The 27,792-nt window shown below is 40.7% G+C and overlaps 1 protein-coding gene across 1 annotated transcript; it reads left to right on the top strand.

The window, feature by feature from the left end:
* slc18a2 (solute carrier family 18 member 2) lies at window positions 1-27,792 on the top strand. The gene is made up of 16 exons (XM_030070735.1): window positions 1-22; window positions 233-438; window positions 3,347-3,683; window positions 7,632-7,690; window positions 7,814-7,897; window positions 10,484-10,576; window positions 12,752-12,841; window positions 13,265-13,308; window positions 17,897-17,957; window positions 20,378-20,473; window positions 22,084-22,162; window positions 23,336-23,387; window positions 24,171-24,234; window positions 24,359-24,478; window positions 25,263-25,396; window positions 27,368-27,792. Exons 2-16 carry the CDS (start codon window positions 306-308, stop codon window positions 27,473-27,475), a joined length of 1,554 nt encoding a protein of 517 aa, XP_029926595.1. The 5' UTR covers window positions 1-22; window positions 233-305; the 3' UTR covers window positions 27,476-27,792.

Here is a 27,792-nt window from a genome sequence, read left to right as displayed (position 1 = left end):
ATTTTGCCAATGTCTATCTGAGGTAAGATTATTCAAATTTCAGCTTTCGCACACTTTTGCAAGTTTTTTTGTTGCCTGTTGATGTTTTGCGAGGAGTTTGTTATTTGAAACAAACTCCTCAACTGCTGCTGACAACGCAATATAGAAAACACAAAACAGAAAAACGAATTATTTCTGATGATACCTTCCTATGAGGTTACTAACCCAACACTCGCCCGCCTTTTTTCCCCAGGAGGACTTGTCACCTTTCTCTTTCACCAGAGGGCGAATCATTAGTTTCGCTCGCTCCTTTTGGGGACTAAAGCATGGGGAGGTTAGACGCGCTCCGACAGTTTAACTTGCTGACATGGCTCAGAGAAGAGAGGCAGTCGAGGAGACTCATTCTGTTCATCGTCTTCGTCGCTCTGCTCCTGGACAACATGCTGCTGACTGTAGTTGGTAGGTGCAGCTCCTCCTGTTCTCACCTGTTCCATCAGCAGTCAGTGTCTGTGCAGTGATACAGAACTGCACAGAGCAGAGGGGCCCCGAGCCAAGACACCAGGGCTCACAGTCCCTGGGTCTAATAGCGATCATCATTTATCAGTGTATCACTTGCTTATATATTATCTAGTGAGTAGAGTAAATTTCTGTTGGCAAGGTAGAACAGGGACCGATAACACTGACTAGGTATTATTTGTTCAGTATTATATATTAACAGTCACAGGTCACTAAATAACAGTCAGCTTTGATCTGTCTTCAGATAATGCTCCTATTTAGGTTTTTATTTTTATTTCATCATATTTCATTTATTTGCTTGCTTGCTTACTTGTTTGTTTTTCAACTGGCTCCCAAGAAAGATATGTCTTTATCATGATCTTTTTATCCCATTATAGTGTTGAAACAAAAAACCCTCCAAGACATTTTTTGTTTGTTTTTGTTTTTGTTTTGGTTTGGTTTATTAGGGTTTTTGTTTTTGTTTCGTTTTCTTGTTTTGATTTAGCTCCAAATGGGGGATATTTGGCATTTGTTCCAATCATTGCTTTCCATGTTAATGCTGACAAAAATTACAAGACACGCTATGAACTAACTTAAGATATGGCACCAGCCACACATTGACCCACCCAGCTGATGCCCCTGCAAGACAAAATACATAATATAAATTCTAAATTATGTGCATTATATAAATTCACACAGGTTTACCATAGCTATAGGCCACTGTTCTCAACATAAATTGCATTTTTGCAACGGCAGCTAATTTGTTTGCGGTTATGTATATCTAACTAAAGGGCAGTTTTTGCTATTTAGCTATTGGTGCAGTAACAGTTACTTTAATAATAATCTCAGGTTATCTGTGAAAGAGGGACATTCAGTCGGCTTTCTCTTTCTCCAACACACATTCTCAGTAGCAAACACATGTGTTTGCATTATCATTGCCAGAATAAATAAGGCTTATACTAACTTTTTTACACAACACTTCCTCCCTGACACAACACTTCCTCCCTGACAGTTTCTCTACATGCTCTTACAAGTGTTAGAAAACATCAGCTCTGTCATTGCCTAACATGTCTCTTTGCAAGATCAGATTCTCTTTGACACGGCTCATCTTTTAATAGCTGCTGTTTTGTGACGGGAGATTGCATGGCTTGTTTTCTGCACGTACCATTTCAGACAGACATCTGGTTTGTTGCATGTCTGGCATAATAGGCTCAAGATCTTTTCTGGCTGATGCAACGATTGTCACTTAGTCTATTTCAGAGATGTTCTCGAGCAACTAGTGTTTCTATCTTGGAACAAGACAAAAAAAGGTAGACTAGTATCACTAAGAAAGACATAGTTTAAGAGAATCCAGTGATGTTAAATTTCTGTTAGAAATATTCTCACTTCAATGGCAGAACATTTCTAGATGTAAGACTGACATTTGACAAGATATCTATGTCTTACAATTCTCATAAAACAAATTTGAACAAAAAGGGTTCTGTATAGACTATCTCTTCACCCTTTGTATTATATTGTTATTCCATGTGCTCACGGGCTCTGTAAGCCTGCCACTGGAAACAGATGAGAATCAGCTCTTTCTATGGAAGTGCCAAATGATATGGCAGCTGTGTTTGAATGAGATGTCCCCGTCATCACATCGTTTAAACTCAGCAACACACAAGGCTGGATGGTGCTCTTTGTATCCCAAAGCCCAAATCCAGCCATAACTGGATAGAGAGGCTACTTGCCTCCCACAGGCTAAACTAACGGAAATTGGTAACAATGAGCATCAGCTCAAACCAGGGCAAGAGGGCTGTTTGCCCCCGGGGGAACAATAACATAAGTGTTCTTCTTTTGGACTGTGCCAAACATTGGTTCACCAGATGAGGTGCTGGCTGCTCCTTTCAAGCAATGCAAAAGTGGATGGAGCTGACCGAGAGGCAGCAGAATTCTTCAGGGGGCGGCCAGAGCATAGAACCCATGAGTTCACCACAGCACATGTAGCATGCTTTTGTCTGCCTGCTGGATCATCCACAGTCCAACAGGGACGTCTAGACTTTGCTTGTGGCATTCTGGTGTGAACCAAAAGTTGGTCTGTTCCTGCATGAATCCCACTTTAATTCAATATGTCCTGGCCATATCCCTATCAGGGATGATTTACCAAAGTTAGTGCTTGTCCCACCTTTGGGCTAAGACCATCAGGTAATGCCACAAGAACAGCAACTGTTACAGTGGCTAATTGTTCAGCGTTTAATTTATCAGTGCCGTAACATTTCTCAAGAGCAGAAGAAATTGTCAAATTTAGCTTGCTATGAGTAACATCACAACTCTTCACATGTGCTGCCATGTTTGTTTGAATATTTAAGGTTGCAGAGATAATTTTAATGTGATAGAAAAGCCTTTTTACCATTTTTACCATTTACCTAACACCATGGTCAAACGGTTCCATATAGATCCTTCACGGTGCTGTCAAGAACCTAATGCTTCAAATCAGCAGTATTAAAAGGGTGAATCATACTGACATCTTTACTCTTATTTGCTGTTTTTTCATTTCACAAATCAGACAGTGTTTTGAGTCATTATGGATTATTAAAGAGCCATTACCCCAGCCAAAAAGAAGAACCCAAGGATTTTTTGATTAGAATACTCTTCCTCAAACTTGATTCTCCCAGGATTGTTTGATTAAGGAAGTGCTTGTGAATCATTGGGTTCTTTAGGGTTTTCCTGGTTAGTGTAATGGTTTCTCTTGGAAAACAATGCTTTTTATGTGCATAGTGACATACAGTTTTATGACGTTTGGATATGGTTTAGCTCATGCCAGTGAGCATCAGTCACTGGTCCTGTCATATTTCATTGCATCAATCTCCTCATACCTTTTTCTGCCTGCCAGTACCCATCATTCCCAGCTACCTGTACACCATAGATGAGTCAACAGCAATGGTGATGAAGAACAACACCCCATCGCTGCAGGGCCCTCCCGGAGCCTTCCACAGTGTTGTATCCTTATATGACAACACCGTTCGGTTGACCAGCGCCAACTCAACAGGCAGGTCGAGTGATCTGGACCTTCCTACCCCCACCACTGCAGCGCTGCCTCAGAACTCCTCCGACTGCCCCAAATCGCCTGGCAGACTGCTCAATGAGAATGTCAAAGTGGGACTGTTGTTTGCCTCCAAGGCCACTGTGCAGCTGATGACCAACCCCTTCATAGGGCCACTGACCAACAGGTGGGTGGCTGACCTATAATGGTTTTTGTCATTGTCTGTGTTTGTGTGATGATCCATTCTCAGTTATAGAGTGTTTACCACCAGGGCATTTGGCTGTGGAAATGACCTGGCGTTAATCCTAAAGGGCAACCTCTCTGTATATATAACCTTGCTGCCCTGAAAGGTGTCTGCGCCTGTTTTCAGTGGCCTGGAAATTTGATGATGTGTTTCCCCTGGCTTTGATTTCACACCAAATAACAAAATCATTTTAATTTTGCTGGATTATCCTCCTTGACAAATTGTAAAGAAGTATTTTAAAACCATTCCACACAAAGCCTGCCTAGTTGCCTAATGAATGGAGTGCATGCATGCTTGTTATCTTATTATCTCAAATCACAAGCATCAATTTGTTCTACAACAGAACTGTCAGGCTATACATTAGTCTTCTATTCATTAGTCTACTTGTCATTAAGCATATTGCCCCCAGAATAATTTCCTTGTGCAGAGACAAGACAACACCACCCCAAAGTGAGCACTACTCAGGAAACTCATTTTTAGCTATTTGTCCATCACCAGGTTCAGAAGTAAATTTCCCATTCATTGTCCACATATACATCTTAGAAAATGCTGACATAAAGAATTTGAAGCTTTTGACCAAGCTACCAGTTTAACCATGAACTTGTAATAATCGATTCAGGAATATAGATGGAATTTAGTATTAAATTTAATGGTTTGCATGGCAACAAGTGCAATTGTTGTAAACTATATCGGTGAATGTGTTTGCATGAGATACATGTGGGATGTATTTAGGTGGTATGTGATGTAACTGTTTTTGAGTTGCCAACAAACACTGAGGATAGGTGGTCCAAGCCGTACGCGTATCCGTGCAAATTCTGACAACATGATGCAACATTATGAAGAATAAAAGGGATTCAAATGAAAGCAGAAAGATGAAGGCCAGAGCCAGAGTGTCACAGTTCAGTATCCAGCCCTCAGTGACATGCTTCATTCCACGTCACAGAGGCTTCCTGCTAGCCTGCGGACATAATCATGATTTAACATCCCCCTCGTGTTTGGATAGCCAGTCAAAGGTCAATAAAGAATAACATTCACGCGCTTATCTGCAGCAACATCAGAAGCAATTGCAAAGAAAGAGCAGTAACACTCTTCCCTTTCAAGTTATAGGGACGAAAATCAAACGCTGTGCATGGTTACCATGGTTGTTTGATGATGTTTTGAGGGCATAATGTCATGTCATTTACAGCAGATCTAATCCAAGTGATATATATGGAGTGGAATTCCTGTTTGCGCGTGTGTGTACTTCAATGTGTGTGTGTGTGTGTGTGTGTGTGTGTGTGTGTTTATGCATGTGAGCATGTGCATTTGCCTTTTTGCATACATGGCTATCTTAAGAATGGATAACTAATTGAATTTTTATAAATACCCTCAAAACCTCCCTCACTGAAGTAGGAATATTCATATTTATCGTGTTGGATGGCTTTATGATGGCTTTATAGCTTTATTAGTGCTCTGTGTTGTATATGAGGAGAAACATTTCATTTTAAATGAATGTGCTCAGGCCACAACTGCTATTTGGTTCCACACTGAATTTGCCAGATGGTTACACTGTCAGAAAAATAGGGTAAAGAGCTGTACTGTCATTTGTGTATGTATGTATAAATAGAGGTGGCTTTTGAATATGTTTAGTTGCATTTCCTCTCTGCCTAAGGATTAAGTAGAAAGGAAGATGTTTGAATGCTTTAGCGGTATTGAGACCTCAAAGGCAATTTCTAGTGTTTGGCCACCCAAAAAAAATGCTGTAATTGAAGCAAAGAACTGATTCCTATTACTTCCCCTTAGTCACCTTCCCTTCCTGACAAAGGACAATACAAGGCAAGTCAAGCATGTCAGGTAGCTTCTAGGAAATAAAAGAGCTCTGAAGTGTGAGGCAGCTTTTAGCCCTCTAATGTCAGACCACAGATGTTGTCATCTTTCTCTGTTGCTTTGCTTTTGTTTCTTTCAAAAGAAGAAAGCACAAATGCCAGGTGTTCATCGCCATTCACTCTCAGTGCAAGTCATATGTTTTTACAATGTATTGGCTCTGTGCGTTTTTTGTTCCTTGTCATTTTTTGGGATTTCGAAACTGGGGGTGTCAAATAACTGTTAGTTGTGCCGGTATTGGGGTTCAGCTCTCATAAAGCTGTCAGTAGCTCACATTTTGTGCCAGTCTTTAATATCTTAAGTATCTAAAGTTGGGGTGCAGGCCTCCAGTAGGCCTCCAGCACTTATATCCCTGAAAAATCAAATTTAAAACAATGCCAAGCACAACAGTGACGGCATCTTGGTGAGGGCTGTCATTATGAGTGGAGGGAACTGCATATGAGAGATACAAAAGTATGTACATCGCTTGTCGCTGACGTATGGAAATTTAACCAAAAGGTGCCTCCAACCCTTTCATCCCTGTTATCTATGACCTATCATACCTCAGATGTACAATAATTAGAATGTCTTACCTGACCGGCTGATAATTACAAATCATCATTACAAATCAATGCCATACTTCTACTTTGCATTAGGGACATTAATCTACATTTTAAATTTTTGTAATCTATTGTGTGTGACCAGGGGAGAGGGAGAAATGTGTGTTTGTGCTCAAAACCAAAATTCCCCAGTTTCCAGGAAAATAAGTAATAAAGTCAGCACAAGCAGCAGGTTTATTTGTATTTCGTATTTTCCCACGGTCTCATCAGCAACAAATGTAATGTTATCTCTGGCAGTACACTTGGAAAGAATCTGTTTGCCTTGTCCATCCGCTGCAGTATTCTGGGCTATATATAGACATGTTTGGGAGAGGTATCTAATGTGTGTCTGTCTTCTCTGATTTCTCAATATATTTTTGTGACATTTTCACTGTATTACATAACATTTATACCCAGCAAACTGCTGTCAACTTTTAGTTTGGTTGTTAGCTTTCCACCATAAATTTAACAATTTTGAGAAGAGTGTGTTGAGCTTTACAAAATGCAGATATGCACAGTTTTGGTGGTGGTAGACTTCAAGTGACAGTTCATGGGTTTTCAGAATTGTGTGTGCTGATTCTCTTACTGAAGGACATTCAGTAAGAGTTTGATCTAAGCAGAACACTGTTGTTCTAACTGCATGCAGTGTTTTGCTTGACACAAATTGCAATAAGCTGTAAATTCGGGTCCAACTCATCTCCATAACTTGGTAACAGGCAATGCAGACACACACTGCCACACACATTGAACAGAGAGAGAGAGCTGCTGCCGGTGATATGCTCAGGTGTTTTTTCTCAAAATTATCCTGTAAGCATGTTTTCTAATAAAACATTTTAATTGTAATTTATATGTGGCATTCTTACTTTGTGGCACCATTGAAGCAGAAAAATACTGAACACATTGCAGTCCATATTAACTCCTTAAAGTGGCTTATCACGCAGCCTAATGTCTAAATCCTATGTAATGTCTTGGGATGCAGGTTCTTACTATATAATGGGTAAGAGACTAGCTGCTGTGTAATCAGTCTGTGTTCTTGGACAGTGCCACAAACGCCGAATGCAACACACAGTCATTGAGCTCATCTGATCTCCTCATGTGGGGAAAATTATTGTGTGCCAGCTATTGTGGGAGCATAAAAAGCATGATATTGGCTCCCAGAGTTGCAGCCTTGCTTAATTTCTTATAATTTCAAATGAATTCAAAGAATGAGTTAAGGTGTAGCAAGTGTTAAAATACAATGTTGTGGCATCTTCTTATAGTGTGGCACAGAAAGATTCCAGGGGGATGTGCCCCGATAAAGGAGATCTTTTGAGGCCTCTGGTCTAATCCTATTATTCATATTGAAATATTTGTTTTATGTTTATATGTGTGATTAATTCAAAATCATGACATGCAATTCACTCAGAAAAATAGATCAAATGTAACTGCCTTTGTCTTTGTGTCCTTCTAGAATAGGATACCAGCTTCCCATATTCGCTGGCTTTTGTATCATGTTCCTCTCTACCATCAGTAAGTTCTAGCTCGCCTTCACACATCTTCACTTCATCATAAATATAAGAATTTGTCCATATGAAGTTAGTTCACGGTTGGCGTTTCTTTGTCTGAATTTCTGTCGTTCTCACTGTTGTCAAGTGTTTGCCTTCTCATCGAGCTACGCTCTGCTGTTTCTGGCCAGATCACTTCAAGGTGTGGGCTCCTCCTGCTCCTCTGTGGCTGGTAAGACCTCTTTCTTTCCATTTTCCTGTGTTGTTTTTATCAAGTTGTGCAACAGTAAAATTTGCAGGAGTTGCAGTATGTAACACACAAGTCATGTATCACTAGCAGTGCAGACAGAGTACAAAGACCAAAACATCAGTGTCCAGGAAAGTTTGAATAGTTCATTGGTTTGAATAAATTCAACTATCCATCTTATTGATAAAATTCATGAACAGTTGATAAAGCAGGTGCCTGGGGTGCCTGAGGCCAGTGTGCACTGAGGTGATGCAGAACTGGCAGTGATAAAGGCCTTATTTTGTGTAAAAGTTTTTTCATTCATGATTTGTTCAAAGGAGCATTTTTTGGTCTGGCGTTTGTGAAGAAAATTACAGTCCAGACTCTATTCTTATCAGTCTTTAAGAAATACAATCAGCAAATGTGGAGACATCTATTTTTTTAAACAGTGGGGGAAAAGAAATGATCAGAAATACAGAGCCATCTGCTACTGTGTGCTATTTTTCCATAAATGGCTGGGGGCGAGCTCATGGAACTGACAGTGCAGAGTGGACTGCAGTGTTAGGGGAGTGGGGAGAGGTCCTCTCTTTGTCGCCTTGTCAGTCAAAACAAGACAGTAAAAATAAATATCCTGTTTTAGTCACTTAAGAAATATATAATTGATTACTGATAACTGGAGCATGTGCCCCAGTAAATTGGGTCAGAAGACGCCTTTGGCCCTAGTCTACATAGTACCATGATCAGTGATTAACCTTATTGGGGGGACCAGTTCAAAATGTTCCCATTTTGGGGATCCTTATTTTATAGCTCCATTACTACAGCTAAACTCTCGATTGACTAACTACACGACAAAAATCTGCAGCACCAACTAATGTTACCCCAGAATCAGTAGTTGATGAGCCCTGTACGCGCTGTGGCTTGGACACTTTTGTCTAAAAGGGAGGTCTCGTCAAGGAATGTAAGCACAACAGATCACTGAAATGACGTGAAGTGTTATAACTCAAACACTGATTTTACAGTTATTTACATTAAAAGTCAAATTTTCATCGTAAAGAGTGTTTCAACACAAGACCTCTGCTGCACTGCCCTCTAGGGGTTGACACTTTCTGGCAGGAGCACAAGCCAGAAGATGTTTTTCTTCTTCTCTTCATCGAACATATTTATCAACTTTTCAGCTTTATTCCTCCGACTTCAGCAGGCATAGGACAGATGTGCCAATGTCCCTCTTCCACTGGATGGCTGGTAGTTTGCAGCCAGTATCCTTGCTCTTGTTCCTTTCTTAGGTGACCCCTATCCCTTTTTCCAATGAGATAGTGAGATTGATGTGGGTTGTCTATATGGACAGTACTAGTCAGGTATGTTGCCCTGATAAGGATACTGAGACAGGCCTGTGGAAGTTTCCACAGCTCTGCCCAACTCATCTGTTTGCTGATGACACTCATCAGCAATGACACTTGTCCAGCTTCCCTGGTGACCTTACGACACTACTCTCATCAAGAGATCTTCCTCAGTTGTTGTCATTTCTGGCACAACAGTCTCTTTCCTTTCTGTTGGCCTTGTGCCAGAGTTGCTGTGCTCCTGCAGTCCAAACCCTGCCCAGCCAGCCTGGACCCTGCTGACAATCTTGCAGTGTTGCAACTTCCTGATTTGCTAGTTTGCTGGTTGCACACCTGGGCATCAGCACACTTTGCCAGTGGATTAGGTCCATCAGTTCTATGACTTGCCTGACCTTTTGTTGCTTGCAGCTCAGGTTAATGGACTACACTGGCAGCTGTAGGCATTCCTCCTGAAGAATCCAGCATCAAGAGAGGCATCACAACAGGCCTAGCCATTTCCTGATGAACAAGTCTGCTAACCCTTCCATCTTGCAGGCTGTTTGGGAGATGGAGTTTACACAACTTCAGTCACCACCTAACCCTTTTGTGCAGTCTGCCCTGACACCACACTTTGTATTGCCTAAGGAGTTAAATGTAATCAACTCTTGCCAGGCCACCTAACAGGTGTTTCTGCATGATTTTCCCCATCTTCATGTTGAGGAGGTCTGTGATGCACTCTGTAGCCTCCCAAGGCTTTCAGAGGGATGGAAAACTATTACCACCACTATTGATGGTCATCTTAAGGCACACAACCCCCAATATTAACCAAAATCATATAATGTTGTCTATTAGTCTGTTGTTATTTCATTATTTTTCATTAGGGTTAAATAAAAAATATATTGTCTTAATTTTTGTTTTCACTGAGCAACTCATTTTGTGATCATCATGAAAATAAGGATCGTAAAAAAATTGTTGACAAAATTAACACTGATTTCAGCTGAAAAAGGTGATAATTTCAGTTATTCTGTAGATAAATCAACAGATAAACTTTGTTTTCAATGGATTTGTGTTTTGCTACATCTGTAATGTTGGGTAGATGTATTTTAATATTAGTGACAAGACATGGCTGGAATGTTGTATTCCATCCTGTTCTCAAAACAGCATTTATTACAAATTGCATTTTCATGAAACCAGACTTGCATGTCCCCCCTAATTTTTATGTTAAACATTAGAACTTGTGGCATTCATATTCCTTAAACTGTTCTGTGTATTTCAGGGATGGGAATGCTGGCCAGTGTGTACACAGACGATGAGGAGAGAGGCCATGCCATCGGGATTGCCTTGGGAGGTCTGGCACTAGGGGTGCTAGGTGTGTACATAAAACCAAGAGATGCCTCTCATTGAGATGCTGACTGACTGAACTAGATTTTATACTTGAAGTGAAAACCAGATCCCACATTAGAACAATCCAAGATTTCTATTGTCTTTGTTAAGCTACATATGAAAAAAAAAAAAAAAAAAACATTTCTCCAAAAAAGGCAAGTTGCACCTAAGTGACAAAATGACATTTTTCATTTACAGCTGTGCTAGATTAGATTTGTATGTAAAAATACACAAATGCCAGTCTAGAACAAAATGACACAGAAGATGAAGTGGTGGCAATGTGCTATATTTCCAGCATAGTAATCTGCGCTCATTCATAAAGTTTAAATGATAGGAATTACTGTACTGGTATATGGGAAATGTGGAATACAGAAACATGGAAAAGAAAATATTTGCAAACAGGTTGTTGAACAGGTCAGTGTGTCAAGAACAAACACACTGGCGGACACAAATGCAGGCAGGCACACAATCACAGTTCTCAAGGTCGTTTATTCAGTCCAGGTCAATAATCCGGAGAGGCAAACAGATAGGCAGAGGTACCAGAACGGCAGGCAGAAGGGGTCAGAACCAGGCAGAATCTATCACAGGTGAAGGCACAAGGAACAAAAGACGAAACTCGCAAACTCAGAACTAACAGGTTGTACACGGTGAATCTTACTCACAAAACACTGGACTGCTGCTACAAGAGACAAGACAATCTGGCACTGAGACACTGGGGAGCACCGCTCATATACACAGGAGGGAGGGGACAACGAGACACAGGTGGAATACACTGAAATAAAGGGGAAGTAAACAGAAACAACACAAGGGGAGACGAGACTTTCAAAATAAAACAGGAAATGAACCAGAACAAACATAAAACACAGACCCTGACACACTGTAGTTTAGCAAGATGCAAAATTGAATCTGTGCTTAGTCAAAATGTTTTTCTGCACATTTCCATACACTGAATCACAGAGGTGAAACAGCCTTTATTTCTTAAGTGAAATAATCTCTGAGTGGCACACAAGCACCTCAGTAAGCTAACATTTACTCACAATGATGTCACAGAGGTTGGAGATATGTATTACATTTTGGAGAGGGACATATTGTCCCACCTCTGTCAAGATTTGTCATTCAACCATGCAATGCGAATGGTATGTGAACGAGTAGAGAAGTGGGTGTGTGGGGAGGAATAATATATATGTATATAGAAGTGTTGTGATAGGTTTTATGGGCTGTGAGAACACTGCATAATGAGAAAAAATATTATGGATCTTCACAAGCAACACTAAGCACAGTAAGCTAGGCAGCTTGTGAAATATCCATTAAACAGAAGAATGAAAGGAGGGAGCAGCACGCTCCTCAGTGGCTCACACTGTCGTCTCAGAAAGAAATTCCTGGGTCCTTTCTGTGTGCACTTGGCATGTTCTCCCTGTGTTTACATGGATTTCTTCCATGTGCTCTGCCTTCACCAACCGTCAAAGACATGAATGTTATGTTAATGTTCCTGTGAAAGCAGAGGACTCATTTCCCCATGAGGATCAATAAAGTATAACTTAACTTATAACTTACCATGATGCTGCAGACCAGATATCCTCCACTGCAGTTCTCCTGAACAGTGCCATGGAGGCAGTTACTTCCTGTGTTCACTGAGGCATTATTGCTGTGTGAAATAGACCAGGTTTTGTTTTGCACTGTGTTAATCCAGTGTTATCCCTAACCCAACTTAATACCTGATCATTACTAAAAAAAAAAAAAAAAAAAAAAATCAAAGAATCATCCACAGAATTTTCAAGGAAAAAGACGTCACAGCTCTGGAAACCCTGCTGACAAGTGATCTCTGGGACGTGTCATGCAAAAACACCACAGCCATGTGCACTTAGCATCAAAGATGGAGACAGAATTATGAACAAAGGTCCTCATGGATTTCCACTTTAATCCAGGTGCAGGATAAAACTGTAAGCTCGCGCTGAACAAATGATAAACAGAATACACTGAAAATTGCTCTCAGTGAGCTTTAAGTGTGCAAAGGCCCAGGCTGGGCTCAGCCATTGCATAAATGAAATTAGCTGGGAGCAAGCTGACAGACGTGTCTCTTTGTCAGTGCAGACTCTAAAGCTGTGCGTGGGCCTACTTTGAAAGTCCTTTAAAAACTGATTACCCAGTCTGTCTTCCACAGTTGGTCCCCCCTTCGGCAGTGTGATGTATGAGTTTGTTGGGAAGACTGCACCATTCCTTATTCTGGCTTTTCTGGCTGTGTTTGATGGAGGTACACTTACAATCTTTTATACACCTAAGCCCGTGGTCGCTGAGGAAAGAAAACCTTGTCAGTTATGATGCTTATTTGTTGTCATTTTTGAGTTAGCCAGAATGGTTTATTTATGTGATTTGCACTTATTATAAATTAGTAGCATGCAAAATTTATGGTTATCATTTTAAAAATTAGCTTGCTACTTTTTACTTGCTACTAAATTGGAGATACAAAGTTTTATCCAACAGCAGTGCCAATTCAACTTTTGTAAACAAGTGTTGACATGTTCACTTACTTATTTTCATTAATAATTCTCTTTAGTCATGATGAAGAGACTACAGCTGTGCCACACTCTTAAATCCATGCCATTGCTCTGCATGTAATCCATTCTTTAACATCTCCCAGTCTCATACTAAGTTGATTCACTGTATTTCCACACAGCTCTGCAGCTCTTCATTCTTCAACCCACCAAAGTGGAACCAGAGGTGAGTTTTCTTTTTTTGCCTTAAAGTCTTTTCTTGTAGGTCATCTTCTTTGAAATAAACTTTATAACTGTAAAACATGCTTTGATGTTGTAAGGGCCTCATGATATGGGGCAGTTAGATTTTAATAAATGTGTGGTCGCACAGAGAGAGAGAGAAGCACACAGACACACTGCTGCCTATAGTGTTCCTACAGTACTTCTGTTGTTCCCCAGCGGTGTTGCTGCTGCTGAAAATACGCTCCCTTATGCTGTAAGAAAAAGTTATTGGAGAAAGACTATATTTGCCATTTCATGTGTTTTTTTATCCAGATAACATCTAGATAGGATTCATTTATACTTGATCACACCAGTGCGTCTTCGTTAGACGATAGAACTCCGATTGCACACACAAAACACAGGTGACCTCTTACAACAGCAGACCCACGAGATAACTCCTATAGCAGTGACTCCTGGCGCACTCTGTTTGTATCACCAAATGTGCCTGCACCCTATTTAGACACTGAGCACGTTTACATGCACACCTTATTCCTGTATTAACCGGAATATTCGCAATATTCCGGTTGCGCACGTGTCATGTAAACACGCACTGAACCCGATTAAGGTCATATTCCGGTTGGAGAGAATTCCGAATAAGCCCCCTGGAATATTCCTGTTCCAACCGGAATATTGGGGCATGTAACCACCTTAGTCGGAAAACTCCCCGAACCGGAATATTCAGTCACGACTGCGCATGCTCGACTCACAAGGAATTCTGTGGCGTCTTTGTTGCTATGGTTACCTGCAAGCGGGGAAAACGGCAGGGCGAACAGCAGCATGAGCCAGGAGACTGCAGTCCACCTTCAGCTAATGAAAGACTTAAATATCACGGAGTATATCGATGGAAGAAAACATAGAAATAGCAACAGAAGAAAAAGAAGAAGAAGAAGACGAGGAAGAAGACTTCTTCGTCTGTATTTCCGGCAGACCAGACGCCTATACGCGTACTGCTGCCCCCTGCAGGCTGAGTGTCGCATTACATCAGAGAGTGGAATACACCGAAACACGGGGGCATGCCAAGTAACATGTAAACGGAATATTCCAGTTGCCGCGGCGCAGTTACCTTAACCGGAATATTGAGCCGAACCGGAATATGGTGTGCATGTAAACGTACTCACTGAAATCACACACATCATGGGACTCTTACAGCATTTGGAAGAGATGAGTAGACAAACATTAAGCATGTGTAAAAGCCAGCAAAACCACGCACCAAAAACTAGACACTCATTTATTTTTTTTTTTGTTGTTTTTTTCTCAGTAGTTGAGTTTCTAGCCTGCTGGCTCTGGTTCTGTTTGTTGAGATGTAAGTTGGAGGACAGATGAAGTATGTTCCATGTGTGGTCAGATACATTCACACTTGGCCAAATTACAGCCAGAATGCACCTAAAGACTCTATCTGAGATAGTTTGAGAAATCCGATTTAAATCATGCCTTGTGCAACTGGGATGCATTTTTCTACTTATATTTATATTATAGTATTAGCTATTACCATCACCATCAGCATCCAATCTGATCACCAGCCAGTCTGCTCAAGAAGAATGAAGTGGCTCAGTGTAACTCTAGGCTGTCCCAGACTAAGGATTTCTAATGTCAACCAAATCCCCTACTTTCCCACTCATCGATCAATCTATCATCCCGACCTAACCCACCCCTTCCAAAATCACATACAGTTAAGCAATTTATGAGCTATTAAAGCTCTTACACCAGAATTTTTATACTGCAGAGTAGGGAGCATCAAAACTTCATCTGGGGTTTAAACCAGTGAAGAACACACAATGAAACATCTGAATACAAGCATCAGTCCACACTTCATTTTGTTATGCTAGGGCGTTTCAAGCACGAGGAACCGCTGGCTGCCTGATGTCAATGTATGTCATCTTTTACCTTTGATTAATACTTTGCATTTTGGGGTTGTGTCTGGCCACTGGTTTGGATTAAAAGGACAGTTCACACAATGATTTGATATAATTTCTACAAGATCTCTCTCCCTTGGCTAACATTCTTCAATGGCAAGAGGCTAACAGTTAGCATTTGGAGCATCCAGTCAGTATCCAACACTCAATATATATATATATATATATATATATATACACACACACACACACACACACACCTGAACACATATGATCATATGATACAGTTATGATCCCCAAAGCACACAACCATTGTCAATATAGGTATATGCTGGTGGATTGTTACTGACTAACAGTGAGTGTGAACTGATTGCTACAACTGCTAAAGGAGAGCTGCCCTGCTTTTTTTTTTTTTTTGTGGATGAATGGGTGGTGTGAGAGGCAATACACAGATATGGGTTTTTGAGTTCAGATACAAATATTCTCCTTTTAATTGTAGCAATTTTCTTATCAGAACATTAGTATTCATTGTTAAGCCCTCAATTTTATTCTTGCCAGGGTGGAAACACCTGTGAGAAACCATACACACCACAGGACACTGAAGCTCTCCGTTGAAAGCGTGTTGCAGTGCATGTTTGATTACTGACATTAACATATGATCTTTTTCATGCAATGTCAAAATGATGAAAGGACAGATGTGGTCTGACATGGTTTTGACTCTAAAAGTCATGTTGTTACTTAATCTCACATAAAACCTGAAAATGTCCATTCAGTAATGTTTCTACAGTTTCTCATTATTCATTTGTTTATAAGTTTATTTCATCGGGGACCATGTGCAAAATACAGTAAACTCAAAGAGCAAAGATGCTTGATTTTGCCAGATTGTGCCAGATTTAGAAATAAAAAAAAAAATCACAAAGTACAATGAAGATAACACAAAAAGAGAATAATATCACAGATGAATATTAAGACACCAAAAAAAAATTTCTCCCTTTTGTTCCTAAAAAACATACTCTCTCAAAATTGAAAATGTAATATGTTATGTAACATAATAGTTCCTCTGCATGCCAGCATAGATTTGGTACAGATTCTGTTTACAGTTTTCCAGTTTCTGATGCAATGCTTATCGAGTGCCTGCAGTATCATCTTCTCTGAAACAGATATGATGTGGAATATAATGTAAACTGTGAATACTTCACACTTTGCTGACTTCAAAAAAGCACACATGCATAAAAAGTATTCAGTTACAGTAACAAGTGTGGCCTGATGGGTATCAGCAAGAAGGCATCAGGCGAGAGCCAATCAGAAAGCTAGAGAGAAGACTAGCAAACTCAGAATGCTTGGCTTGTTTTCGCAGATGAGGAACGTGATTTTCATTGTGGTTGTATTGTTTTACATAACAAAATTATGCAGGAGTGAATTTGTAATCTAAATGTTTTTTTTTTTTCATTGTTACATTGTACTGTGAATAGAAGCATCAGCTGAATGTGTGCCATGCTGTAAAGATTTAAAGGTCGAGTCTCTCACGTAACAGCATACTTGTGGTAGGTAAGCATGAGATGATTAAGCTTAAAGAGAGAGTGAGGGCTGTTTGACATAGGGCTTAGTCAGTGAGTGAGGGCTTTCTTAATTGAACTCATAGAAACAGAGTCGTTGAACTTTAATTAAGGACTCATCCAGAGCAGAGAGAGCGGGGGGGTGCTCAGTTGCCTCTCTTCAGGATGACATTGTGAGTCGTGTATATTAGAGCAGATAACAAGCAAACAGACCTGCTAATGGAAGGCAAGCCAGAAGGAGAATCTATCGAGGTAATTAGCTGATTCTGTCACCTTCTGTCACTCATCTCCGTGATTCTCACAAAAAAGGTTCCTGTTTCCCAGGGGCGCACTCAGAAATTTTAATAGTGATCCAGGAATACTTGCAGCAGAACCTAGTGGTGTCAGTCTGTGGAGGAGCAAGGTGCTGAAAGCTCTCACGCAGCTCTGCCTGTCTGGAATGTACGAGTAGCTTACAATTAATTTTACATTCACAAAATCAAACATTTGCAAAAATCAGTAAGAAATCACAAAAAGAAAATTAGTCAGAGAATGACAAAAGATTCTATAAAATTATCAAAAACCAACCATTTTTATAATTATTATAGAGTTATAATTGAAATTATATTACAAGAAAGACTACCATAAAATGAACCCCCAAACTGTGTTTTAAAAAATTACGTAAATTACATAAATAATTCTTTTGCTCAAATACGTAGTAGTACATTAGTTGATGTGTTTTTAGAATGTGCTTTTCAATGGAGAGTTTTAATGTCCCATGATGGTCTTTAACTACAACAACAGTAAACTAATGCAGCGAAAAACTGAATTATTGTAATTATTGTGCATAAAATGTTCATATTTAATTATATTAAATACCGGCACAAAATACTGCTTATTGGTCACTGCAGTCTAAAAATACTGATATCAGCTTTCAAAAACCCATATCATTTGAGTATACAATTAAACTCTGTTTTTGGGAAGTGGCAGTTATGGTGATGGTGGCATTGTCAGTGTGTGCAATCACATAAATGAAATCTATAAAAGTTTTTTGAATTGGTGGATTTCGTTGAGAAAGTCAAGTCTCTCAAAAGCTGGGGATTTGTTGCTATAAGCTATTTGCTCTTGACTTACTATTATATCATTGCACCCTTGTTTTACACAGAGTCAGAAGGGGACCCCGCTGTTGACACTCATTAAGGATCCATACATTCTAATTGCAGCTGGTAAGAAAATCTGAGGAAACATCTTCTCACCACACCCTGGAGTAGCATCTGTGGCATATTGCCTCTTTGAAGAGGCACTGAGGAAGGAGCTGTGAGAGATATTGACTCGGATCTTGGGCTAAAATTGTGCTTCACCATCTATTGAGCCAGAACACGGCAGCCAAACACAATCACCGAGCCTATGATTGATTTCTGGGTTAGGAATTATGGCAACTGGGTTGTGAAGGGAGCACTGCATGTTAAAAAGGCTCATCTCCGCATTGGAATAGACTGGGTGTGAGCGTGCATGCAGTATGTCACTCTGTGTCTGTATAGACGTGTGGATGACATAGAAATAGCACATAAGAATAAGATAAGTAAATTACAAATGTTTACATCTATGTGGATGGACAAGTGTGTGTGTATAATACTTACAAAGATCCTAATGTTACAAGCATAGAATGAATGTGATTTTTTTTCTCACTGGATCTCATTTCTTTAAGGGATTAGTGTAGGACTGTGTGAATTTACAGTTAAGATCAGAAGTAATACTACATTTAGGTAAGGTTAAGATTAGTGATCTAGCCATGAGAGTTAACAGATCACACCAACACCAGCATTTTGGGAACTTCTCCAGTGTGTGATAAGATGACTTGTCAGGATTACTAAGAGGTTTATGGTTTGTAAATACTTGTTGTGATTACTTAACATATTAGTATAGCATGCTATAGAAATAATTTGTGCACTGGACAGAGCTATAGACGGGTGACAAAATTAAGGAAAAACCAACATAAATTGTCTCAGTAAGGTGTTGAACAGCTTCATTGCTCCCTGGCATAGATTCTCCAAGTGTCTGGAACCCTCCTGGTGGAAGAACAGAGATTCTTCTAAAGATCCTGTGCCTAGACAGAGATATTACCGTAGTGCTACAGAGCATAAAGCCCTCACTGCAAAGTCAAATGCACATTTGAGAGCTGAGTGGCACTGGTCTACAGACATGTGGAAAAAGTGATGTGGTCTCTGTCATCCTTTACAATATTCTGGACAAGTGGACGAGTGCATGTGTGGCGTCCACCAAGAGCACACTACAGGCCTGAACACTACAGGCCTGAACGCTACAGCCCTGAACACTACAGTCCTGAACGCCACAGGCCTGAACGCTACAGGCGTGAACGCCACAGGCCTGAACGCCACAGGCCTGAACGCTACAGGCCTGAACACTACAGGCCTGAACACCACAGGCCTGAACGCTACAGTCCTGAACGCCACAGGCCTGAACACCACAGGCCTGAACGCCACAGGCCTGAAAACCACAGGCCTGAACGCCACAGGCCTGAACTCTACAGGCCTGAACGCTACAGGCCTGAAAACCACAGACCTGAACGCCACAGGCCTGAACTCTACAGGCCTGAACGCTACAGGCCTGAACACTACAGCCCTGAACACTACAGGCGTGAACGCTACAGTCCTGAACACTACAGTCCTGAACGCCACAGGCCTGTACGCTGCAGGCCTGAACGCTACAGTCCTGAACACCACAGGCCTGAACGCTACAGGCCTGAACGCTGGACCTCCAACAGTGAGGGGGTCTGCTGGCTCCGTTATGCTGTGAGGGGTATTTTCCACTTGTCCCCTGAGAGGGAAGACTCACTGCAAATCAATACACAGTCATTCTGAGTGATCACCTTTGTCCTATGATGAAACATTTCTATCCTGATGGAAGTGCTCTATTCCAGGATGACCCTCATCCACAGGGCCTGAGGGATCACTGAGGATGAAAATTATGTAAATCATGATGCTATGGCCTTCATACTCACCACTTCTCAACCCAGTTGAACACCTTTGGGAGATTTTGATTCTGTCCACCACCATCATCAAATCTCCAAATGAGGGAATATCTTTTAGAGGAAAGGTGTACCATCCATCTAGGACAGTTCTAGAGACTTAAAGTGTCTATGGCAAGGAACACCGAGGCTGTTGGGGTGGCTTGTGGTGCCCCGACACCTTACTATGACAATTTATGTTGTTTTTTACTTAAATTTGTCTACCATCTACATCTACGAGAGTGGATAGAAATTGTTGTTTTACATTTGGTACGGTGAGAATGAGGGAAAGTCCAAGAATACTGGTTTAGTGCTTCAGTTGGGTTAGGATTGAGTTAGGGCTTAGGAGATGAATGTTGTCAGAGGAAGGTGCTCACGAGTTTAGCAGTACAAATGTGTGCATGGCAGGGAGAAGTGCATTAACGTGTCAGCGAGCTTTCCTGCTCCCTTAATTATCAGGCCCTCGAGCCAAGGAAGGATGAGGAAGTGAGTAGTAGACAAGGAGGGGGAGGGAATAGAAGGTGAGGGCATAATAGAAGAGGAATACAAAAAGACAGAAAAGAAAAATGGAGGCTATAATTGACCCAGCATCTACTTATCCTCAATTCTCTTCCCCAGGTGCCATTTGTTTTGGAAATATGGCCATCGCCATGATGGAGCCAACGCTGCCAATCTGGATGATGGAGACCATGTGTGCCAGGAAATGGCAGCTAGGTATTTACACAGCATGCCTGGAGCACATACACACAACACCTAAATGTTCATGGATCTTTTTCATTCCTTAACCCTTTGAAACCTGAGCTAGTTCACCTGATTTCTTTCAAAAAATGGGGGGAAAGTGATTAGAAAAATTTGTGTAATAAACCACCGTAGTAAAAAAGACAAAGCACAAACTCCATGCATAGGCATCATCTAGGAATGGTGCAGTGTGGTGATGCCACAGTTTGTCTTCCATCAAACCAAATTTGATCTTGCACATTCTCTGACCTAATTACTCGATGTGCAGTTTTTTCTGCTCATAGATACATTATTGCAGAAAGCTGATGTGATCAGAGTTGTTAATCACCAGTCCACTAAATCAATGGCGAGTCGCTGCATCTAATATGTCTGACTACCACAAGTTCCAAACAGTAAACCAAATTTCATGTGACAAACTGAAGTGTTGACGATCTTTTCAGTTAGGGGCTCTAATATATATATAAAGGCAGAGTGAGTAGGATGTGTCAGCTGTAGTAAACACAACACAAGGCTGGCCCCTCCTCCCTGGTCAAGCTAACCGCCGGCAGCCAGATTTTGTTTCCTAGAATGACAGAGGAATGAAATGACCTCCCAAAATGTAACGTCGGCATCCTAGGAAACCTGGCCCACAGCGCCTCCCTGTCCAGCATAAAACAAGCCAACACTGCATCGCTCTTCATCCTCCTCCTCTCCTTCAATACTCACCAGTGGGTCAAAGCCAACCCAAGATTCATTATCGTCGTGGAACGAGCTTTGTCCTTTTTTCCGTGGTCTGAGACTGTGATTTTTGTAGCTTCCTTCTGGACGTGGTGCTATCGATCTGACACTGCAAAGTGATTGGCTGGGAGCTACACACCCGCTGCGCAAAGGCCGACGCCCAGAACAGTCCTGAGCTCAGCAAAACAAGGAAATCCAGGCAGAGGGCGAGATCTCTGCAGACACACACGCCAACACACACCTCTAGTGGGTTGTGATGATTGGGAGGAAAATTGTGAGGAAAATCCTGCTTATTCTGCCTTTAAGTAAAAAATCACCAGAAATCTAACGGGAACCCTTATCAGACATAAAGCGATCGGCAGAATGCTCACAGCAAATGTTCCCTCCAGGACTATAAATCGGTGACCAACAATTAATAATTGAACACACTGATGAAATAATAATAACTTGTCAGTCAGCAGTCATTTCTCAAATGTACCCTGTTTCTATGATATTGATACATTTATATTAGCTCCTGGGACTATCCTTGTCTAGCTTTGCGTTCAGCGACTTGACGTCCCTGCATGCACATTGCACTTCTCCGTCCCGCTGGATCCTATCTGTAAGGAGGCTTCCCGTTCTCTGCAGCGTTATTAGTTCTTTTATCCAGCCTGTTGTGTATGAAGTCTGGGTCAGATAAAAAGGATGAGCCGTGAACAGGATATTAGGGTGTCATATGCTGGCAGTTGGAAAGTACGTGTCTTTATTACAGACAATGGAAGATGTACGGCAGCCAAGTGATGAGGCTCTGATAGTGATCCTCCTTATCTAGGAACCCTCCCCACACTCTCAATCCCACAATCCTCTCTGTCTGTCTGTTTGTGGCCCAGGCGTCGCCTTCTTGCCGGCGTCAATCTCCTACCTTATTGGGACCAACATCTTCGGCACGCTGGCACACAAGATGGGGAGGTATGGAGGGAAATGATCACCTCTGTTGATTTTCTTAACCTTATCTGCTCTCTCCCGCTCTCTGGCTCTGATATCTGTTTCCGCTCCTCTAAATGAGTTTTCAGTGTTTTTTAGTGTTTGTGAGGCAGGCTTTATTGAAGTCTTCATGACACAGTAGGCAAATGAGCAATGAGTTTGTCTTTGTAACGTTTGGTTCAAATGGAATTCATGTTCTGTGGTTTCAGAAGGTTGTTTCAATTTTTGAAGTTTTTGCCAAATAAAACTGCTTTCTCAAATGTATGTAGCTCCACAACTGTCCTAACCTTGCCTCTGGAAATACCATTACTGCTGCTACTGCTGCTGGTACTACTACCACTACTCCAACTGTTACAGCTATTACTACAACCACTACTATCACTACTACTATTATTTTCACTACAATTGCTGGTATCTACTACTTCTGTTATTACAAGTACTACTACTACTGCTGCTAACATTATTATGAAGCCTCAACCCTAACCCTAAAACTACTGCTACTGTTTTACATTCACTGCATAGTAAAAATTCAACAGTAGAGCTGTTTTTTTGTGTGGGCTTAGCTCTCTGTGCTGGTCCTCAGTTACAGCAATGGCTGCCAGGTCCCGTTGTGAGGTTTCCAGATCTTTCTGGATGTTGATAAGATGAAAAATACAGTTTTAATCAGTAATTTGAGCAAAACTATTATCTGTTTGCGCTCTGTAATCATATGCATGTTTTGATTTCAGAAAGCAACACTTGTAAAGTGATGTTAAACCCTCTTTGAGTGGATTAAGGTGGTTATTTTTTAGAGTGTTAGCTGGGGGAAGTCCAGCTCAATGGCAGGAGGCTAACAGTTAGCATTTGGAGCATCCAGCCAGTATCCAGCACTCGGTAACAATGAGAGGAAGATAGAGCCACTACTGTCCTACACAACAGCTGGGGGTTAGGGGAAGTGAAATTGTATAAATTTTTTCAAAATGGTTAAGCAATCCCTTTAAGAGGCAGTAACAGTCTGAACTAAATTAACTAGATTATCGTCACAGAATTGCCTCACATCCTCTTTCATTCACAGATTATTGTTAGAGTTCTTCTGATAAGATGCGTGGACCCCCTCCATGAAAGAGAGGGGCAGAGTTGTAATTGTCTGACATTGATCAGTTCTTCTCTGTCTTTCAGATGGCTTTGTGCTCTCATTGGGATGCTGGTGGTAGGAATGAGTGTGATATGTGTAAGTAGGCAGGACTCCAAACTTATGGTGTATTTGATTCATATGTCTCCTCTTAGATTACATTCATGCCCTCAACTGAGGCTTAGTGAGCCCTAGCAAGTAAAAGCACCAGTAAGGTGGCAGAGTCATCAAAGAATCTCTTAAGGGAAGCTATTGACCTTTGGCAGTAACTTTAACATACAGTATTTCTAAATGGTTAGTGTTAATGCACATTTGGCCCACATACCACAATTGAAAAATCTAAAATTTGTCACACCCAAAAAACAAACAAACAGATTTGTACATGCTCTATATAGATTTTAAAGTACTAAAGTAATATGTGGTTGTTAAATGTTTCCCTAAACAATAGTATTTGGAATTTTAAAATGTTAACAAAGTCTAAAAGGCTTATATTCCATCTGTAAATAGAGCCTAAAGGATTTGCGTCAGTATTCTCATTTTTTATAGGGCCAGAAACATCCAGATTGCCCAAATCAATGACTCTTTCCCTCTGGCCTTGCAGCATCTTTAGCAGCAGGAAATCTATTTTCCATCCATCCTTATATCTTATTACTCTCCAAATCTCATTCTGCCAACGGGAACCAGAGTTCACAGGGATTTCCACACTGAAACGAAAAAAAATCAACCTCCCTTTTCCCCATGGACACTTTTTGTTGTTTTTTACCCTTTATGTTGAATTTATATGAAGTTTTGAAAATTAATGTTATGCTACAGATTTACATTTGAAAAAAATAAAAATGGACATATGATTGAATATTTTTGCTACTTGTCTCCCTATGGTAGGTGCCATTTGCCAGAGATATCTATGGTCTGATTCTTCCAAACTTCGGAGTTGGTTTTGCCATTGGTAAATCTACTGGATTTTGTACATTTAACATCACCAGTACAGATCAAAATATACTCTTTCCTGCTGAATGTAGCTAAGACCTGAGCCGTAAGAGACTCTTGTTATTGTTTGTGGTGTGTTACAGGCATGGTGGACTCCTCTATGATGCCTATAATGGGGTACTTGGTGGACCTGCGACATGTGTCCGTCTATGGAAGTGTGTATGCCATCGCTGATGTGGCTTTCTGCATGGGATTCGCTTTAGGTACACAGCTACTATTGACTGCAGAAGCATTCACCAGAACCTAAATGAAACTACAGTCTTTATTACGCTGTTGAAGTACTTGATTGGTTTTAGCTACGTTTGGTTTTGGCAAACCAAAAATGAGAAACATGAGATTATTACAAAAAGCATATTTTTCAAAATAATTCCTTCCACTGTAGGGCCATTTAAGGAAATTGGCCTTACAGACTTTAGCTAAGTATTTGAAGTGGTAGACAAACTAGTTAGGGATGTGAGGAAATAGCTGAACATAAGCATCAGTTTATTTTGTTATGCCAGGCTTTCTAAGCAAAAGAAACTGCTATCTATCAGATGTCATGATGTCAAATGTTTTGTGGTCATTTATTGTTCTTGATACAGTTACATTCTTACTCCTAACCAACTGCACCACAGTTCTCGTGGACACAGAATTAGGTTTTCAGGCATTTTTAATTTGCTACCACCAGAGTTCAAATCCCACAATCTGAAATCCTTTACTCGCTGCATCACCAAAACTGATGCAAATAAAACCAAAACACTGGACCTCCCTCAGTGAGATAGTGCTCACATATGCAGATGAGAATGTGTAGGTAAGACACAGAGGTGTACAGTAAATGATAATTACTGGAAAGCCATCAGGTGTATCGTGTTCATTCTGTCCAGAATGTACATCATAGGAAGAAACAATGGACGTCATGCAAGAACATTTTTGAATTTTTTTACTTAATTTTTTGTTGTACAAATCAGCCCTGTTGGATTCAGCAAACGCTCATGACTTGTGTTCTAGGTCCTTCTATCGGAGGGTCCATAGCTGAGGGGATTGGCTTCCCCTGGCTGATGACAATTATTGGAGTAGTGGACATTTTCTTTGCTCCCCTGTGCCTCTTTCTCAGGAATCCACCAGGACAAGAAGAGAAAATAGTGAGATTTCAAAAACACACAAACTCAAAAACACGCTACATTCATATAAATACATTTTTCTCACACAGACATGCTTTTATCATGTTTTACAAATAAGAGTAAATAAAAGAGAAACAGATAAATTACTATCCTTACTATCACTGGGCTTCATGCCACCCCCACCCTCTCTCTCTCTCTCTCTTTCACACACACACACGCACACACACTTCTCACCCCCCCAAGCTCCATTTGTCTGCTTCCACATCCATTTGCTTGTCTACACCATGTATCTGCCAGCATCCCTCACCTTTCTTTGTCCTTTAGTTTCTGGCTGCATTCACACTCTCCCAGCTCCTCTGTCATTTCCCCATGTTGCTCTGGTGTTTGACAGTTTTGCGCCTCTATCAGTTTACATCTACCTCAGTGTAAGCATCCCTGCCTCACATTCCCTGGTTATATATTCTCACTTATCTTAAAGGAGCTAACTATCATTTTAACATGACCCATTTTGAAAAGTTTAATATTATTTAATATTTCACTTCCTCCCAGCTGTTGTGTAGGACAGTAGTGGGTCTATCTTCCTCTCAGTGTTACTGAGTGCTGGATACTAGCTGGATGCTCCAAATGCTAACTGTTAGCCTCCTGCCATTGAGGTGGGCTTCCTCCCAGCTAACATTCAGAAAAATAACTGCCTTAATCCATGAAAACGGTTAAATAAACAAAGTTTGAGTTTAATGATGTGTAGCAGGTTACAGACTGAAATGACAAAAATGTCAACTGTTTAAAAAAATGAATAAAAAGATCAGTTGTTTTGGCAGTTATTTTTTCAGAATGTTAGCCGGGGGGAAGTCCACCTGAATGGCAGGAGGCTAACAGTTAGCATTTGGAGCATCCAGCCAGTATCCAGCACTCAGTAACAATGAGAGGAAGAGAGCAACACTACTGTCCTACAGAACAGCTGGCGGGGGGGAGTGAAATAATATCACATTTTTCTAAATAGGTGAAATATCCCTTTAACTCATTAGCTGTCAGCCGTTTTCAGAACAGAAAGCCTCATACTGCCAGCGTTTTAGAGCATTTTAAGTGATCTTTCAAGACCCACAGAATAGTTTGTTCTATGACTATGTAAACATCAAAACCACCAAAATAAAGAATAGACTCTCCCATTGGAAAAGTCTAATTGATGTCACACGCCAACATTGGCAGTCAGCGTTTGGATTTGAATTGACGTTGATCGCCGTCAATGGCAGCCCATGAGTTAAATTTGAGACATATGCATAATTATTATAAACAAGACCCAGACTAAGAAGATTGGCAGCCTCACCACTGCACTTTACTTTGCATGCTACAGGGTTGGAACTGGCAGGAAATCTGCTAGATTGCTTCATTGCACAAGATGCATAAGATTCATTGATATCTGATTTTTCTTTGAAAATAGTACTATACAACTTTGTTCTTTTTTCTATATTCAAACATACAGACTAAAACAGAATCAGAATCAGAATCTGTTTTATTTACCAAGTACATAGAAATATGTATGAGGAACTTGACACAAAACAAGTTACAGCCAACATAAAAACTAAAAAACAGCATAAAAACTAGCACCAACAACACACAGTATAGTAAAAACAGTTAACAGAGACAAGTGGAAATCCTAAAATCAGCCTCTACACAGTGCTAAATGTAACGTTCACTTACCTGAATGTGCACTGGCTGTTATCAAAGCTGGTAAAAGCTCTTATCCAAGCGGAGCAAAATTAGAGAGGGAGCGGGTGGCAAGTGACCTAATCCTGTTTGTGCCACAGATTAACAGGATTCATGGAGAGGTGGCCTTAATTTTGAGAAACACAATGCTACATGTGGCACTTTTGATAAATTTTGTATTAATCAATGAATCCTTGACCTAGAGTCCCTCTGCATGAATCTTTGATGTCATTTGCCTCTATTTCATTGCTGTGGTAGAAACAACTGTCTCAACAATTGTCTTCTCAGGCCATTTTGATGGATACCAACTGTTCAATGAAGACAAAGTCATACTCCACACAGGGAACATACTACCAGGGTGATGACATGGAGCCAGAATACGATGACTACGAATAACGGGACACCAGCCATGCAGGTTAACCCTTCAGAGGATCTATTTTGTTGTACAAAAAAAAAGAACACAGAAGACGGAAAAAACACAACAATGAAACAAAACAGCCAAGCCGTTTCCATGTGAATGTCCCGCGTTCAGTCTTCACTGTTTTGTGTCTTGTTAGCCTTTGTGTTGGAGCATACCAAAGTCGTTTTTCTCTGTGCCCTGTGGTTGCAAGCGCGTTGCTTGAGAGTTATTTTTTTAGCCAACAGCCTTACTGAATGGGACATAATGCATTTGTGAGAGAGCAGGGTTTTTATTTGATAGGGGGAGGATGCTC

The sequence above is a fragment of the Myripristis murdjan genome, chromosome 15 (genome assembly GCF_902150065.1).
Source record: "Myripristis murdjan chromosome 15, fMyrMur1.1, whole genome shotgun sequence".
Classification (NCBI taxonomy): domain Eukaryota; kingdom Metazoa; phylum Chordata; class Actinopteri; order Holocentriformes; family Holocentridae; genus Myripristis; species Myripristis murdjan.
Note: the sequence above shows the minus strand (reverse complement) of the source record. Positions and strands in the feature narration are given on the sequence as shown.

Coding starts and splice junctions, on each gene's coding strand:
- slc18a2 (XM_030070735.1), top strand. CDS start 306: ATGGGGAGGTTAGACGCGCTCCGACAGTTTAACTTGCTGACATGGCTC. Junction 23,388..24,170: donor TAGGAATGAGTGTGATATGT/GTAAGTAGGCAG, acceptor TCCCTATGGTAG/GTGCCATTTGCCAGAGATAT. Junction 24,235..24,358: donor CGGAGTTGGTTTTGCCATTG/GTAAATCTACTG, acceptor GGTGTGTTACAG/GCATGGTGGACTCCTCTATG.